Source organism: Fusarium graminearum, chromosome 3 (assembly GCF_000240135.3).
Source record: "Fusarium graminearum PH-1 chromosome 3, whole genome shotgun sequence".
In the NCBI taxonomy this organism is placed as follows: domain Eukaryota; kingdom Fungi; phylum Ascomycota; class Sordariomycetes; order Hypocreales; family Nectriaceae; genus Fusarium; species Fusarium graminearum.
In genome coordinates, this window is record NC_026476.1 from 6,114,079 (window position 1) to 6,131,825 (window position 17,747).

The window sequence follows — 17,747 nt, forward strand, 5'->3', positions numbered from 1 at the left end:
AACAGACTGGGGAATGGGAGCAGGTGCAGTTGACTTGAACTTGCCGCTGTAAGTCACCAGTTTCGAGTAGCCATGTGGTATAGAACATGATTGAAGTATATGGTCCAAGTCATGATCATTTGTTCGAGGTACGAAAGATTGTCGGTGATATGCAACCATTAGTCTTGTGAGCACATTGCCATTACTGCTTGTCGAAAGTAACAGTATCAACCCACGAGGTGCTAGAGCTTGTTAGACAGTCAAAGCCTAAAAACAAACCCAGGTGACCCCGATCGACATGGTTTTGCTTGTATACGCAAGTGAACGAGATCTGGGTCCACTGGTTTGGGGGGAAAACCGTGAAATATTTTGCAACAGCAGCAAAACCGTCTCCATAGACACAGGCAAGCGATGCGGTGTCACATCCAGTTCCGGGACGGATCCAGGCAGTTCCAAGGTAATTTACGCCTACTTGGACTGGTGCGGCCAGCTCCTGACCTATGCCAAAATTTCCAAGGCGACTTGAAGTCAAACGCGCAGAGTGTCTGCCATTGTGCTTAGTATTACTGTCGATAGAGAACGAAGTGAACGTTCTGGGTGAGTGTCCCCAGGGCTGCACAGTATCGGTGTCGTCAAACCCAGAGTTGACAAGGAAGCCAGTGAAAACAGTAGCCTCACTAGTAGTGGTAGTAGTTTCTTTCACAACTGTGATACTTTCAGCACTAGTTGTCGGGATAGCTGTAGTGGTGATATCCTCTGGGACGGTTGATGTCTCGCTACTGGTATCAACAATGGAGGAGCTCAGATCTGTTGTCGAAGCGGCTGTAGTAGTAGCATCATCTGAGATGGTAGACGTTTCAGTGCTGCCGTCGATAATGGTGGAGCTCAGGTCTGTTGTTGAGATAGCAGTAGTGATAAAACGCTCTGAAATCGTTGACTCGGTGCCAGTCTCAATGGTAATATAGTTCATGTCTGTTGTCAAGACAGAAGTAGTGATGATATCCTCTGGGACGGTTGAAGACTCAGTACCAGTCTCGATGGCGATGGGGTTCAGATCGGTGGTTAAAACAGCGGTAGTGATGTCCTCCGAAATAGCAGATGCTTCAGTGCTGGTCTCGGACTGGCTGATGGTGAGGGTTGTATCCTCGAATGAAGAAACACCAGTAGTCGAGGCAACACTCTCAGTAGTACCAGGTACCTCGGCGAAAGTGGATGTAACACCAACTGTGGTCGATGTGTCGATTGTTCTGGAGCTGACCTTGCACGGACTGGCACGAGAGCCTACCATGAGGGATGCTGCAAGAAAAGCAGTAACGAATGTGTTTACGATCATTTTGGAAAGAAATAACAATAAAGAGTGTCAAGATAATAAGCCAAAATTACAATAGCACTGAAATGCTACGAGACGAATGAACAAGGAGATGGGAGAGAAATACTACTTCTGCTCACCTATAACTGAAGTTCATTTCGCGAATTGGACTACAAAGAAGGCCAGTGCACTGCAGCCACTGCATGTAGTCGCAGGAGTCTAGAACTGCCTGAAAGAGCTCTCAGCTGAAATATGCTTGGCATCAAGTCAATAGTCTGAGTTCCTTAACCGTATTAAGGAATACTTTAATAAGATAAGATGGGAATAAAACACACCACAGTAACTAACCATGTTGCAATTGGCTGATGCAAGTTGTTTGTTGGCTTTACTGAATGATCCATGTAAAAAGCAAGCATAAGAAAAAAGGAGGTAGCGCAACCAACACTGAATGTGAGAATTTATGATCCATTCAATGGTGACAGCCATTAAACTTCCAAGGTCTGGTGGGACAAGCTACTAGATAGTAGGTAGCAGAAAAGTTAACCTCCTAAGTCTTAGGTTACAAAAATAAATAGTCTAAAGGGTATGACTAGGTAAGTAGCATAAGCTGATCTGATCTACTAATTTCGTCTCTTATGTTTCTAGTGGCCAATTTTTCTGATACCCTGAGGACAAGTAAGCCACGGAACTCGGGAGGTGCTGATGTCGATATTGATGGTGATATAACAGATAAAGAATAAAGAACTATTAATTACGGCTGCATTTGTTGCACGCCTTTGCAGACCTATCACTTACATTAAAACTACTTTACTCACAAACATCCCTCTCAGAACCCCAAGACCCTGTTGGCACTGTCCACCGCCTCCCTTTCCCCATCACTCCTCAGGCCCTTCACCTCCAACCCCTCAAGACCCATCGCTCTTCTTCCCACTCCGTCCAAAACCTCCTCCGTAGGTCGATCCACATGCCCCGACTCCCCCGCACCGCCTGGGAAATCCGGCCCCGGCGTGCCCCGTAGAAACGCCTCTCTTTGCCGGACCATGTACTCAGCATTATGTTCCGTAATGGGACACACGGGGATATACAGAACACTCGAGTCTGCCTTTCCACCGTGTACCTTGTCAACTGCGTGGATTGCTGCATTTGTTAGCTATGACTGATCAAAGAAAAGGAGAGAGAACTTACTGTCGCAGTGCCATGCCACAAAATCACCAGGTCGTATCTCAGGGACATGAACCATGGTCTTTTCCAACTCCAAGTGAGGATGCAGCTCATCCGTCAACTCTTGCCCTGTGCCAGGTGTCGCACCCTGCAACTCACTATCCATCTCCCCTCCCATAAACTCCCAATTGTCCACACCCAAAAAGTCTCTCGCGCCCATATTCTTTGCGCGAAAGAATGGCCGGAGTAAAACATACGCCATAGATAGCTTGACAAGCGGGTTCACCAGTAATGTCCCCTCGCCAGGCTTGGTATGGCTCATGCTCATCCAACCCTGCCACATCCTAAACATGGAACAAGCACCCAGTCCATCATAGAGGTTGTTCACAGCGTGTACTCGCCCGCTCGCATCCCAGGGATCATACTCGTCCCATTTACCAGCTAGTACGGCATCATACACGCCGCCTCGGCCGTACCCTTCTGCTTCCCATCGCTCCACGCTCCCGCCGTCGATGTGCGGGCCGAGAGCGAATGAGGCGTCGCCTGGTTGGCGGATGCGAAGTCTGTCGGCGTAGCTGAGTGGCTGAGAGAGGGATATGGGAGTGGATGGGTTGGAAGAGTGCCAAAGGAGGGACATGAGGCGTTGTTGGACGTGGAGGAAGTTGGGATGGGAGCGAGCTTTGAGCTGAGGGGCGGACCAGTACAGTTCGTAGACTTGGGGATCGTGAGGAGGGAATGCTGTGGACTTGATGTAAGTAACGTGCAGTATAAGTGTATGTGAATGGATTATACCTCTTGTAGAAGGGTTCTTGTAAACATAGTCCTCGACTTCCCCCTTCCAAGCCCTAGCCTCATCCTCAGGGACAACACCCTTGACAACAACAACACCTCGTTTTCGAATCTCTTCTTTCAGACCTTCAGCACTCCGTTCAAAATCGTCGTACTTGATCTGCGGAATGACGCCCGGTCCCTTGTTGGCAACGACATCATTCTCCCTGCGTAGTTCACGCAACAACGCCTTCCAGCTCTTCTCAATCTGTTGTTCCCGACCCCTTACAAGATCAAGTTTTCTCAAGCGAAAGCGATCAGGAAGAGGTTCTCTTTGAGCACCGGAAAGAGAAGTGAATGCATCAGAGATGTCGCCTTCTTTCTTGGCTGCAGCTGCAGCAACAGCCATGTGTCGCTTGAAACCTAGAGTAGGAGTCTTGCATCTCGCCAGTGAAGCGCGCAACATTGTGCACAAGATATTAAGAAGTAATAGAGGATGAAGTACAAGTAGAAGATGTAATAGAATGGATTGAATTGCTGACCCTTCTTGTTGAAGTGCCACATCTTACTTATACTCTTCGTCATGAGGAGGGAGGCCCGCGGTCCTACCCCATTAGGAAAGTCCGCCAACAAGAAATGTTTAATTGATGACCACCCCAGTCTCGGAGAATTTCCAGGTTTTTACACTCTGGTTCGCTTGCTTGCTCGCTACTGTACGACATCTCTTGGCGCTGTATGTACAACATCTGTCAGGAATGCACTGCACCTTGGTTCTGGTTACGGGGCGCTTTAGTGGTCATGTCCCAACTCGACTCTTTCTGGTGTATACTCTTCACGTGGTGATAGACTCTGTATTAATATCGACTTAATAAAGATCATGTACCTGTTGCTATTAATACATTCCGAGTGTCAATAACCAGAACATTGTTGACACTGTGAACCCCGCTCCGTGGTGATAGCTTCACCACCAAAACTGCCGATCAACTCACGAGATGCGACAATACCAAGATAATCATATCCAACAACACTGCGAACCAGTCTTTGATCAATCACATCAAATGAACGGAACAGAAACAAAAATTAGATAACAGGGTAAATACCCAAATCATTTCCCCTCAAATAAATGCTTCAATCCCCATTCACGCCCCTTCATAATAGCAAGTTAAATACAAGAATACCCGTATCGGTACGTTATACAAGATACAGATAAACAAACAATCCCCAAACTCAATAAACAGACAGAAAAAAACACCCTGGCTCCATCTATGATTAATTCCTCTCTTTTTTGTTCATGGCCACCCTTGCTAATCCATCACCTGATGCCCCCCAACTCCTACGCTTATGTTGCTTTTCTTATCAATCAATATCCCCCAAAGCCCTCTTCATTCGCTCTTTCAAGTCCCTATTCTCCATCTCCAGACCACCTAGTCTTTGCCTCGCCGCGTGCCGATCCTGGTTTCGTCCTTCTCGCTCCATTTTAAGCTTGGACTCCATGTCACGAAGGCGGAAGAGCCATCTATTGTCGTTGGCGGCGCCACCACTATTGTTATTGTCTTCGTTGAGTGCTGTCATGTCTCGCAAACCAAGACCACTGGCTGAAGAACCCGGTAGGGCGGTCGTCGTGTGTGATCTTGTCATGGTGGAAGAACGTGATTTGGAACGGCTGCTGCGATCGCGGGTTTGTTCGCCTGGACCGCGAGGCACAGAGGGTGATGGTGAATGTGTGACGAGAGCGTCGGAACTTTCTCTCGACGAGTGGGCTGCGCGCGCTCGCACGTCATTAGCAGTGCGTAGAGTCGTGTTTTCCACCTTGAGTTGGCGATAAGCCTCCTCTAATCGATTGTATCGAGAATCGTGACTCAGTGACCCAGAAGAGATGGAGTTTCTAACCATGGTCTCCAGTCGATCCAGCTTCTTGGTCCGCACTTCAAGATTGCCCTCCAAAGTCTGATATTCACGGTGCAGGTCTCGTTCCACAGACTTAATGCGGGTCTCGAACGATGCAACCATGTTCTCGATGGACTTGACAGCAGCCAGTAAGTTCTTGGTGAAACTAGGCAGTCGGTTGGCAATGACTTCAACCGATGGCAGGACCTGACGGTCGATGAGTGAGTTACCGTGAACCCACTCTCTACCACACAGATGGCTAAGCTTGTGCCACAGTTGCAGCAACAGCTCATTGCGCTCCTGCAATTGATCCCGAGCTGTTTGTTCGAGCACAGCAATCCTCCTGCGGTCCTGACTCTTGTTGGTTTCCAGCTCAGCAATACGGAGGTCCTGGCTACTAGCAGTACGGGTGAGATGCTGGTGTGACTTTTGGAACGTGTCGTACTGCGACTTGGTGTTTCGGTGTGCGATGCGCTCCTTTTCGAGCAGCTCGGAAAGTTTGCGGCTCTCCAGAGCATGCGACTCGAGTAGAGAGTCGCGCTGCTTGATGATGCGATCCTTCTCAACCAGCGCTGCCTTGCTGGCGTCGAGGTCGCGGATCGTGTTCTCAAGCTCACGTTGCAACTTGGCAATGGACTGCAAAATATTAGTCGGCATTCCTCTTCAATCATGAAACAACATACCTTGAGAAGCGAAGATCGGGTACCGTTGAGATCACCCAGAGCTTCACGAAGGTTATTCTCCAGCTCCATCAGCCTCTCCTTCCACTCTGTTGCCTCAACCTCCCTCGATGTCAGGTTCTTACGCAGACGACGAGCCTCGTCCTTGGCTGCCGATGCCTCTCTGTTGAGCTCATTGACAAACTGCTGCACCTCTTCCTTCTCTTGATCCGCCACAATCTCGCGTTGGTGTCGCTCTTGCTGAAGACGATTCTCCAACTCCTTGACTCGTTCCTTTTCATCGTGTATGCTCTGCTCGGCGCTAGCAACAGCAGCTTCAAGGTCTCCGATTCGAATCTTGTCCGTCTCCTGCTCTTCTCGCAAGAATGCAATCTCTCCCTGAGAAGATTCTTGCTGCACGGAGAGTCGTTGGTTTTTGTCGTTGGCTTCCATCAGCTTCTGCTCCAAATCCTCAAGCTCCTTGTTAGATGAGTCCAATTCCTGCTCGAGTTGCTGGATTCGTCGTAACTTGTTCTCCTGGTCGTCTTCAAGTCGTATCAAGGCCTCGCTCATCTTGCGCATCTCTTCCTGTAAGGCGTCAAAGTTTTCTGAGCGGTCTTGGAGATCAGCTTGTACTCGCTGCATCTCTTCGGCTTGTTGATCGGCCTCTGCTTCTAACGCATCAATCTCCTCTTGTGCCTCCTTCCTCAGCGACTCGAATTCGTTCTCCATCTCGCTTTGTTCACGGAGAGCTTCATCACGTTCGGATTGCAGAGCCACCAAGTCGTTCATAGCGTTGTTGAGATCCTCCTGGAGTGTCAGCGCCGCATCTTCAGCTTGTCGTTTTCCATCCACGGCTGTCTCAAAGTCCTCCATACAGATCTCTAGTTCGCGCTGCAACTCTTGATTCTGCAGCTTGACCTCGCTGATCTTGTCGCGCATCTCAGCCATCCTGTTCTCAATCTCTTCTCGCTCGACTTCCTCCTCAATCAGCGTCTGTGTCTTGAAGCTTCCGCGTGACTGAGGCCTGTCGCGACCGCCGACCTGGGAAGCCGATCGCTCAAGGAGACTATCAATGGTGGAGGGAGCCGGCCGACCTCGTCGTTGAGCCATCTTGAGATCCTCAATCTCCTGGTAGAGGCGCTCCTTCTCGCGGTTCCTCGATGTCAGCATGGATGTTTGCGCACCAACCTCACGTCTGAGTTCGGCATTCTCATGACGGAGTTGCTCGCTCTCTCGGCGTAGTTCGTCAACAAGGGTAGTGGCCTGGCTGAAGTTGCCGTTCGAGCTCTCCATATCACCAGAAAGACCAGAAATAGGACGGCCTTCTGATATGGTGCCATCGCGGTGCTTTTTGGTGATATTATAAATGTTTGTAGTGTGGTGCATACCCCCTTGTCCACCAGACAAGTCCTGCTTCAGCTTAAACACCTCCTCTCGTAGTCTCTTGTTCTCGTCATCAGCTTGCTCTCTACGGGCAGTCTCCTGTTCGAGCAGATCTTTCCATACATCAGCCTCTTCTTGTCGGTCCATGTTGTCGTTGGACCGTTCGCCGAACGACCGGACGATATCTGCAAACTTGCGCCTCTCATTCTCTTTGGTTAAGCTTTCTGACCGTAGCCGTTCAATCTCGGTGGCGTATTCTTCAACCCGTTCGCGTAGGAAAATAAGCTCTTCCTCCCGCTCTTGAGCTTCCTCTTCTCCCATTCGAGCAGTTTGATCCGTTGATGATGTACCACTGTGCGCCGTGCTTGGTCGTTCCCCTTCGTCCCTGACTTGCTTCTCCAACTCTTTGACCCTCCTTCGTAAAACTTTATTGTCGCGCTGTAGCACCGCAAGACCAGTCTTGAGGTCGACATTTTCCGAGATCATTTCTTTGATACCCTCTTCCGATAGCTTGTCAAGGCGATCGCTCAAGAACATAACTTTGAGTTTCAGATCGAAATTCTCCTTTGACAGTCTTTCGATTGTGCTGCTCTGCTCCTTCAAGGTCAGGTTCCTACCAGACCGAGCTGTATTTGTATTCACTGAGCCCATGAGAACCGAGGGAGGCTTTTGGGGAGTTTCCAGGCCGCCCTTGAACTTGTACTCCTTAGCTAAAGATTCCGGTACCTGGACATTCCTAACATGCCGTGCGATAACAGTATCTGTGGGTGCTGTAGTAAACCCTTCCTTAGAGGGTCTTGGTGTTGAGAGCATATCTTGTGGTCGCGGACGTTCGGGGCTCTCGACTTCAGGTAGCGGCTCGAGTTGCGGTAGCGAATTATCAGTATAGTCCTCAGCGCCAAAGGCTGACCCGACGCTGCCCATGCTTCCGATACTGATAGATCGTAGCAACGGGTTGCTTGGGTTTCGTAACATGCCCATTGCTGGAACCGCGCCCCCAGATTGGAGAGCGTAATCGGCGCCAAGGCCAACGGTCATATCGCTGCCCTCGTGGGATTCAGGGTTGGTCGCAAACGAAGATGTCGACGATCTCTGGCTTCCAAAGCGGCTGCGCAAATACTTAGGCCGGCGGCTTCGCGAGGATTGTCCAGAGGTGTTTCCAATATCAGCTTGCTCGGATTGTGAATGTGTTGTCGATAAGGAGGCGTCGTTATCGCCAGCACTAGACACTTGTGAGCTCTCGTGTTCGGTGTCCTGATTCTCGCTCTCGTCATATGTTGCACTGCGATCCTGCGTTCTCTGACTTGCCATGCTAACAGCACGCGAAATGGTCCTCCTAGTGGCCGCGGCTGTCGGTGAAGAAGAAAAGTTTTCGAATCCAGAAGTGTTTGTGGAGGTCGTCACATCGTGGTCAACTTGGTACTCTGGCTCGGGTTGCTGCTGCGGTTGCTGTCGCTGCTGAATTGGCTGAGGAGCAGGCTTTTTGGTAGGCGAGTCGAACTGGAACGTGTCGTCGATACCTCCCTGCTGGTTTGTGTGAGCGGTGGGAATAGGCGACAAGGCGGGCAGGAAGCTAGACTCCACGTCTCCCAAGTGGCGCCTAACGTCCTCCTCGGTTAATGAATCGTCGTGGGCACGGGTCAGATCGACAGAGATAGGGTCAAAGTAGCTGTTGTCAGGGGCTGAACGTCCAGGACGATGCAGCAAAGACTCTTGTTGGGTTGTAGGGGGGTTATTGTTGGAGCTTGCTCGGTTCAATGATTTCGCATGTGTATCGTCAATGTTTATTGCAATGTCGTGGGGGGACGGCGCTGCGATTGAGTCTATTTGATCTTGTTCTTCGGCCTGCAAAGTATCACCGATGTTGTCGTCTGTTATGTCTGATGTCTCTGCGCCCTCGTGGTAGTCATCTCTGTGTGAGACGCGATGGGCCGTCTGTGGACGCGAACCGTCGTTACTATTGCTAGTTTGTACTGGAGTCGAAGGCGGGCTACTGTGGCCTAAGCCTAGGCTGTGGTCTTGCTCATCGTTGGCCATGATGCATTGCGGCGACCATGCGATGCGATGCGATGCGTGGCTGTCTGTGGTTGGTGATGTCAAAGAAATACAGTGGATGTCAACCCACGGAAGGGAGGGAAAATGGAAATAGAAATGGAAATGGCCGGGTATTGGATTGGGCCTTGGGTCCCCTGCTGGCCTAGACTCTGGACTGCCCGCTGAATGTTATGCTTGCTTGCTTGTTTTTAGGCGTCACCTCTCACTAAATGACAAAACCTGACAGGAGCCAACAGCACTAAATTGGTATCGCGCCCTGTAGGCCGTTGGATGGTTGATCTTATCAGCCAATTAGATACTCCGGTTCAAACTTTTGAGTGCTGCTTAGCGGCGGGAGGGGGAATAGCGGGGCTTCCTCGTGGCTTGGCTGATTTGAGTTTGGTTGCTTGGGACAACCATTTGCCAGCACAGAGCAAATAGCGTCTTTGATTCGGATGTCGTCAAATATCGCAATTGGGTTTGAGCGAGGAATGTCTATTATTTTCAACTAAATTGAACATCAAAACTACATTAGTTCTTGTGGATGGTTAGAGGCTCCGGGTTGACTGAAGAAAAATAGCTGAAACGTCTTAAGAACCGGTTCTCCAGCTTGAGACGTGCCAGTGTGCGATCCGGGGTAAGATACGGATTTTCAGTTGAAAAAAGATCCAGAATTCGTAAACGAGCAGATTCCCAAGTGCAAGGTACACCGTGGTACTTTTGTGGGCTTGCTCCAGGAGCTTATCGCAGTCACTCTCCAACTTAAACTCATTCACATGCAAAAACACAGCGTCACTCACCAACTTCACTCATTCATGTGGATCAATAATTATGTCATATTAATTCATACTAGCTCTTTATCGCTTTGAGAGCATCCCATCCATCCATCTCATTAAATTGTTCCTCTCTTTAGTTGGAGTACTTGGGGTCAACCTTGCTGCTGCACATCATCTCTGTTAGCCAGGGATCTTTTGAAGGTTTAGGCCACTTTGTCGTGCATCACTTACCCAGTCTTCTTCTCGTAGGCGTTGCGGCCAAAGTCGGTGATCTTCTCCTGGTTGTCGCGGGAGACGTTGGTGCCAGCCTTGTCGTTGAGGGCAGAGAAGGCTGGTAATGTCAGTACATTGATTGAGAGATGGAAGAGAGTGTATCTTACCCTTGTCGACGTAGTCTTCCTTCTGGGCGCCGCCGGCGTTGCTGTTGGTAGCACCGTCCTTGTTACCACCGCCCATAGCGTTCTTGACGAAATCCATTGTGAAGTTTGTGTTGTGAAAGGGAAAAAGAAGTAAGTAGGTTTGGTTTGTAGTGTAGAGATGTTGTAGATGTAGATGTTGATAATGAAGAGCAAGCAACCCAGAGCAGCAGCACTCACCCTTCTTATACCTTTCAGCGACCGATCTAAGAATAGTCTAAACCTTCCAACTTGGCCCAAGATCTCTCAGAAATGGTGGAATCATCCGCAGATCCCCTCGATTTCCTGCCAACCCTCTTTCGTCATCCCACTCTCGACCAGGGGCACAAGCTACGTCACTTAAGACCCTGAACTACCTTACCAGCTCTTCCTCCCATCTTACTCTACCGAACGGCACGCCAATCCCGGGAATCTCGGCAGACCCGGTCTCTGGGCTTCCATCATGCAAGTTTCAGCGTTTCAACTTTGCAACTTTTCCTATTTCTTATTCTTGGTTTCTTGGACAAAAGGCTTGAATGATTGCACGATGATACTATAGCTCCACTTGAAGCTAAAGTGGGGAACAAAAGACTTGCTGGTTCTAGACCTTTACCATGGAAGCTGAAGTACAGAAGCTAGCGACACCGCCGCGCTGAAGGAGCTGAAATGTTTGCGCTTGCAAGGACGGTATTGCTGCTAGTTGAGCCTGTCGTGGCTAGCTAAACAAGAACAAGAAAGGTGCCATGCAGCGCAAGGCCTCGGCCCATTGTTGAAACCCCTCAATAGCTCTGAGGGGGCCAAGATGACACCAACGCAGCTTCTTATCATAGGTACAAAGGCAAGGTAACAAACAAGTAAGAAGTAAGCAATGCAGCATCTCATTATGGGTACAAAGGCAATGTATCAAGTGAGCAAGGCAGCACCTTGTCATCATGGGTGCAACATCGAGTACTTAATGACCGGGTTCATCTGATAAGTTGTATCGTAACTCTGATTTACCAAAACTACCAAGTTGTCTTCCTATCTATGTGCAATAAGATTATGCAAATCATAACCGTAAATTTACTCTCGTTTTTAAGAACTCCATTCAAATGCAAACCCCGTCGTCTCGTATTAACCGTTCAACTCCTTGGCTTCATCGCCATGCGTCGTTATTTCGTTATAAATGCAAATACCACAATGTACATCAACCAGGCTGTCTTATGAGTTGACAAACACCTGATAGGCCATAATCATGACCCAGATGAAGAAGACGGTTCCTGTAAGAGCCATGGCAAATACAAGCTGCCAAGATTGACCTACACATGTTAGCATAAAGTCTTTCACAGAATAGAGCAGTGAAAACATACAGATACTTCGCTGTTGGAGCCACGCCATAGTAGCCTGGCTTGTGCCCTTGGGATTTTGTCCGAAAACTTGTACATCGCAAACACTCTGGATGTTCCCATCAGGCCCAAACAGTTGTATCGCAACTACGACAAGACCAACAAGCCACAGTATAAAGAACATGAAGCCGCCAACCATGACTATAGCAGGGAGTAATCGTCGTTGGCTAATAAGCCAGAAAATACCGAGGATGAAGAGGATCGAGAGGGAGCCAACGGTGATGAAGTAGGGGAAGTACCTGCACTTTGTTAGCATTTAACTGTCGATTTTTAAACATCAGACGGTCATACCAAGGAATTCCGAGTTCGAGTTGACTTTGGGTCTGGATAAATGTCGCAAAAACGCCAATAATACTGGTCGAAGCGAGGAGGATCACAAAGATCCAAAAGTTCAGCTGTAGAGGCGGCCAGTTGTACGTTCGAACATGGGTAGAAGGAGGAGGACCGTCGTAAGTCATGGAAGTTCTAGTATGGCTTGTTCCAGTCCATCCTGTCGTCCCAGTCATTCCAGTAGTTCCGGTCATTCCTGTAGTCCTGGTCCATCCCGTTGTACCGGTCAAACCGGTAAGTGTTGATTTGGCGACCATGGTTGTAGATTCGATCTCTCAGGTGTATAAATTCGAATTGAGTATTTCTCTCGGTAATTAAGAATTCGACCGAGATCCAAGAGTCGTTCTCTTAGTCGCTTATCGGACGCGTCAGTTGCTAAACGCTCCTTTCTTGCGTTTCCTTTCCAAAAGACTGCCACGTCGCCAGCAGCCCCGCCGATCGCGGCGTGTATTGATCACTTTGTCGATTCTAAGTGACTTGCAGAGAAGAATGATTCAGATCGGGTGCCTTAGATTGCGGACTCTGCGTTGACGCTTCACGTTTCGCTGTGTCGATTGGAGAGTGGTTTTTCGCGTCGTGTTTAGTGGAAGATCCGGGGGTGGAGATTCTGCTGCGTTGGCCAGGTACACTGCCAAAAGAAGATGTGACGTCGGGCGCCAAGAAAGAGGAATTGAATTGAGGTCTTTTGTACAGATTATCGATGAGGTATTAGGTATTGATTTAGGCGTTAAACATGTGAAGTATATAGAATTATAAACCGTGGAATTTAAAAACGGTGGACGATTCTGAGTCTCGACCACAGTAACGGTTTGGCGAACGTTGGCGCTGAGCAATAAAATGTGGAAAAAGAAAAGAAGAGACAGATTGAAAAAAGGACAAAATTCAATAGACAAGGGATAATTCCTTCAGCAAGGAATCTGTCCAATTAATGAGTCCGAGTGAAATTACTCCCAATGCATTTTTTTGGTGAGGCTTTCGTGAGGAGGTTGGGTGCGTGGCTGGGAACACGACGCAACAGGGGCCAGTGACACTGCTATAGCTTCTGAATGGATACACGTCAAAAAGTATCGGATCCAACCCGGCCTTTGAGGTGACCTCTTGATGATGGATCGATCGGAAGATCGGAAATGATTATTCTACTCATCAGATTGTGGGTGTTGATTTACTCTGGGTGTTATGTGCCGAATTGGTTCATGGTTAGAATCAGATTAGACTTCACCAAACAAACAACTCCCGAGGAAAGAAGGCATTTTATTTCGAGAGTGATCTCGCAGTCCGCTTATATATAGATGCATAGTATGCCCAATCTTTCATTCAACTCAAGGATATCATCAATCTTCCGCCCTCAAACACAGATAGTACTCCACATCAATGCATTTGTCCCAATCATCATGTCCTTTCCAGAACCGCAAAATAAAACACTCATATGCTTATAGAAGGGTCTCACCCAGCGCGCATCGCACCAGTGAGCATCCAGCGTGGATTGTGTTTTGCTCAGCTTGCTTGGTATCAGCCAAGTGAGGGTTCACCTCGACCAGGTCAATGGCAACGAGGTTGCCCGTCTCGTGTACGCTCTCACAGATAAAGTCGCCTTCACGGAGAGTGAGACCGCCGCGGACGGGTGTGCCGGTGCTGGGAGCCCACATGGGGTCGAGGGCATCGACATCAAAGGACAGGTGGATGGGAGTGTCGTTACCGATGTGAGCAAGGGCCATCTCGACGACGCGGCCAATACCGTGACTGCAAATGAAAAGTTAGTAAATACAATAAATATAAGAACAGAAATACGTACCGGTCAACATCGTGCATGCTGAAAGCCTTGATGCCGTGCTCACGGAGGATCTTCTTCTCGCCAATGTCAACGGATCGAAGACCGATGTACACCAGCTTCTTAACGTTCAGGCGCATATCATCCTCGAGCCAGCCAAAGCACTCCTCCTTCTCCTCCTTGGCCAGACCGGTCAAGAAAGCAACAGGCATGCCATGAATGTTACCACTGTCACTGCTCTCAGGAGTGTTGATGTCGGCGTGCGCATCAACCCAGATAACAGCGATCTCGCGGTTCAGACGCTCCCGGGTAGCCTTGGCAGTTCCGGCAATAGTACCAATGGCGATGCTGTGATCGCCGCCAAGGGTAAGAGTCATGCGTCCCTCGCGGGAGTGCTCATAGGTGTGCGAAGCGATCTTGCGAGTCACCGCAGATGCATGGCGGGGCTTCTTCATACCGCGGAAGTCAGGGTCTGACTCAGGGATCAGATCCTCAAACTGCTGGACGGTCTCGTCACCGAAGAGCTTGTAACCGAGCTCATCACGGATCTCAGTGAGAAGACCGGACTGGATGAGAGCAGCGGGGCCGATGTCGACACCAGCTTTGGGCTGACCGCCTGAGAAACCGACAGCAACGACGCCGACCTCATCAGGCTTGGAGAGGAAGCGGCTGTTGACAAGACCAGTGTTCATTTTGGCGGTTTGGTGTAAGTGGAAGTGTAGCGGAATGTGGGGGATGTAAGAGATGACGTAGAGCTACGATAAGAGATAAGAGAACAGAGAAGTGAAGAAGAGAAGAGATTGATAAAGACGAAGAGGAAAAGAAGAAAAGATCAAAGGAAAATTTGTGAGAAAGACGCCTCCATTTTGTATTTGGACGTTAATGGCACTGGCCGTTCATCTTTCTCGGCGTCTTTGTGACCTTCTCGATAGGCTGCAATCGGCCGGTCCAAGAGCGGAATACGATGGATAAGGTAACAGTAATAGCGTCGGCGTTTCGGTTGCAAGCGGGCGGGGGTTTCTCTTACATACAAGAATACCTTTAGAATTAAACTCTACCGTATCAATAAGAGAAGCTCCATGTCATGAGCTGCTCTCTTTGTCAACAAGAGCTTGGAGAGGAACCGTGGTGGTCATGAGACAACCCAGTCGCTTGACAAAAGCAGTTTAGGTCCAACGCCCTTCTGTTGGCTGTCAGCAACCAAGAGATAGCGCGGTCCCGCTGATCTGGGTACCTGGGTCTGGGTTTCTGTTACGCATCCAATCCATTCATTTTGCCCTATTTTGCTTTGCTTTTCCTTCAAACGGCAGCTCAGCTCGTTTCGCCCTCCACTTATGGCCAAGTGCCGGCTGTCAACCGTCCTATGTTTTTTGCCATGTGAAGTTGTACAGAACATGTCTATAATAGCGTCTCCCTCGTCCTCTCTCGTGTATGAACCTCAACGCCCGCGGTCTTCAAAAGCGTGGGATGACCGCCTCGAACCGCAGATAACCCTCTCTTCATCTTAGGTAATGTTAGGTAATGGCAAACAGCCATTCCTCTCTCCTCCTCTTGTCCATGGTCATGCTCATGGGTGATGACCCGGCACTCCTTACCCCTAAGTTACTAGCTGTGTTTTCCTCGCTGGAGCCTCGGAGCCAACGGGCATAAGAGTCGCGGGTCTGCCTTCCCCTAAGTTACTAGCTGTCTCTGCAACCTACCCCTAAGTTACTAGCTCTATATATTGCCAACCCGCCTAGGTTCAGGTTTCTGGGTCTTTTTGTGAAAAGTGTCCCACGCAGTGACGCCCGCAGCGAAAAAGCTGGCTTTTCTGTTATCTTTTGTTTCTGTTGTTTTACCAAATATGAATTCAGTTGGGCCGAGAGATGGCCCATCCTGATGGATCGACACGAAACCTTTACTCCTCACCGATGATTTTCGCCGACAGGCATTCCCTTGATAACTCTTGGGATCTTTCAAAACTCAACGTTGCGTGCCATGGAATAGCCCAGAACTTCACCTTTTCTACTCACTGGCCGGTTTATTTCCTGTGGGCTGGGGAAATGCTCCGGAGCCGCAATGCTGAACCCCGCCAGTACTATATTCTCTCAGAATCTCTTGAGGACGAGGGTTTTAAACAATCACACTCGCACTATTCTCTCTCGCTTACTTCAAAATAACAAAAATACTGCGAGCGAATATCAAGACTGGGGTCACGAAATAGACAGGCGTATAGGCTTGGCGGTACAGGCATGAACTCCAGTCTGACGAAACACGGATCTCGAGACGGATAAGGCAGGTCACAAAGACATTGTATTTATGGCAATTGTTGGCGAAACTGACAGCTCGTTTTGTTGCACAAAAATGTGAACAGCAAAATTGACAATTGAGGCCATGTCATAAGCGGATGGTTGCAATTGTTGACTTGGGGGGTAGGACAAGCCTCGAGGTCATGAGAGCAAGCATTCGCAACGTTTACCTTTACTCGTTGGATTATTCAACGACGAATCAAGTATACCTTGGCTTATCAGATCATGCTCAAAAGTCACACTCGATCTGTTAAACCACTCACGTCTCCAGTTTGCTTCACCTCGACCCAACTCGACCAGCATTTGTGTTGTCTCCCCTCCAGAGTCAGAGCCATGATCAGCGTCTCAGTTGAGTCAGTACAGTGTCTGAATGTCAGCTGACTGGAATACTAGAGTACCTCGTATTGAGATCTGGAAAGGAATCGCGCCACGGATTAGATAGATCTCGCCTCTGTTTCGGAAAGGCTAAACGGACGGGTTCTCCACTGGAAAAGCTTATCATGCCAAACCCTGAGAGTGTTCGAGACCTGAGAAGATCATTTTTCTTAGAGGAATGGTCTGGATTGTATGATGGATGTTGACGAACTTCGCTGGTAATTGCTTTGTTTGTTTCTCGTCTTACCATTGACGAGGATGCCAAGCTGTCAGTTTCCATGTCACAACATATGTGAGTCGTACAAGGATCTGTGGTCTGCTTGTTTTTTCTGTAGACCATGGGTAGTGTTTGCTTTAAATTCAATGCCTTTAACAAACCATTAAGGTTGTGATTGACAACCGTTCATACAAACATGCCTCTGCGGGAATTAAATGTGAACTGCCGCCTGTCGACATTTCCAAGCAAAGGAGAAGCTTGCAAACGGTCGTTGTATTAATTAAATCTCATATCCACCATTGCGAAGATCTCATTCAACATCCATGATCTTATCAATTATAGAAGGCCAGATGCAGGCTAGACCTGGCAGCCACACCACTTGAAGCAATTACCCCCTTGGAGTAAAGTATTGTATCTACGCCGCTGAAAGTGCACCTGTCAAGTTATTTATGGCTCAAGACTAAATCCATTCAAGACAAGGTAAATGATCCTCCCGCCTTGGCCAGAGATTGAAACATTTTGCGTTTATTCTAGAGAGGCTGTTTGAAGACATAACCACTTCGGTTTGAAGTTGATGCTATTCCCTAGCGGACTAGTGTATGTTGTACCTTGCATGGGACAGGACGTTGGATTGCGGATTCGATAATTAGAGTAAAGCAAGGCACAGTACTCGGTGTAATTACTCCCTGCCGCCAGAGTGATGGGGATATCCTATTGCATAAATGATGAGTACTACATCGAACAAGATACATCCATTGGAGACTTGAGCTGGGATCGTCAGTGTTGAAACAAGACCTTAATTAATAGCCAAGCCTTTTCTACTTGCTTTGTCCAAGGCTTACTTTGAGCTCGAGCTTTATCATGATTGATCCCTGTAATCTGTAACCCATCTGACACGCGTCCCCTCATGGGATGTTCCAAGGAAAAGAGTGTCTCAGAATTGGAGAGGACACTGTACCCTTTTGCTCTGGTCTGTTTCTCCCTTGACTTTGTCTTTTGATGATGGTCACAGGACAGGAACATTTGTTAG

The 17,747-nt window shown here is 48.7% G+C and overlaps 6 protein-coding genes across 6 annotated transcripts; all 6 read right to left on the reverse strand.

The window, feature by feature from the left end:
* Positions 1–181: 181 nt before the first annotated feature.
* On the reverse strand, positions 182–1,312 carry FGSG_10972 (uncharacterized protein; the record flags this gene model as incomplete). Its single annotated transcript, XM_011327098.1, has 1 exon — positions 182–1,312. One exon carries the CDS (start codon positions 1,310–1,312, stop codon positions 182–184), a length of 1,131 nt encoding a protein of 376 aa, XP_011325400.1.
* A 735-nt stretch (positions 1,313–2,047) lies between these two features.
* FGSG_10971 (uncharacterized protein) lies at positions 2,048–3,712 on the reverse strand. Its single transcript, XM_011327099.1, has 3 exons — positions 3,242–3,712; positions 2,474–3,187; positions 2,048–2,425 (listed from the first exon to the last, which is right to left on the reverse strand). The coding sequence occupies exons 1-3, from the start codon at positions 3,681–3,683 to the stop codon at positions 2,115–2,117; spliced, it is 1,467 nt and encodes a 488-aa protein (XP_011325401.1). The 5' UTR covers positions 3,684–3,712; the 3' UTR covers positions 2,048–2,114.
* Positions 3,713–4,573: 861 nt separating this feature from the next.
* FGSG_10970 (uncharacterized protein) lies at positions 4,574–9,186 on the reverse strand (the record flags this gene model as incomplete). Its single annotated transcript, XM_011327100.1, has 2 exons — positions 4,574–5,763; positions 5,823–9,186. The coding sequence occupies 2 exons, from the start codon at positions 9,184–9,186 to the stop codon at positions 4,574–4,576; spliced, it is 4,554 nt and encodes a 1,517-aa protein (XP_011325402.1).
* Positions 9,187–9,999: 813 nt separating this feature from the next.
* Positions 10,000–10,565, reverse strand: FGSG_10969 (uncharacterized protein). Its single transcript, XM_011327101.1, has 3 exons — positions 10,340–10,565; positions 10,191–10,290; positions 10,000–10,123 (listed from the first exon to the last, which is right to left on the reverse strand). Exons 1-3 carry the CDS (start codon positions 10,434–10,436, stop codon positions 10,093–10,095), a joined length of 228 nt encoding a protein of 75 aa, XP_011325403.1. The 5' UTR covers positions 10,437–10,565; the 3' UTR covers positions 10,000–10,092.
* An 862-nt stretch (positions 10,566–11,427) lies between these two features.
* Positions 11,428–12,360, reverse strand: FGSG_10968 (uncharacterized protein). Its single transcript, XM_011327102.1, has 3 exons — positions 12,031–12,360; positions 11,704–11,978; positions 11,428–11,652 (listed from the first exon to the last, which is right to left on the reverse strand). The coding sequence occupies exons 1-3, from the start codon at positions 12,324–12,326 to the stop codon at positions 11,555–11,557; spliced, it is 669 nt and encodes a 222-aa protein (XP_011325404.1). The 5' UTR covers positions 12,327–12,360; the 3' UTR covers positions 11,428–11,554.
* A 940-nt stretch (positions 12,361–13,300) lies between these two features.
* FGSG_10967 (arginase) lies at positions 13,301–14,662 on the reverse strand. The gene is made up of 2 exons (XM_011327103.1): positions 13,862–14,662; positions 13,301–13,809 (listed from the first exon to the last, which is right to left on the reverse strand). Exons 1-2 carry the CDS (start codon positions 14,527–14,529, stop codon positions 13,500–13,502), a joined length of 978 nt encoding a protein of 325 aa, XP_011325405.1. The 5' UTR covers positions 14,530–14,662; the 3' UTR covers positions 13,301–13,499.
* Between the last annotated feature and the right edge of the window lie 3,085 nt (positions 14,663–17,747).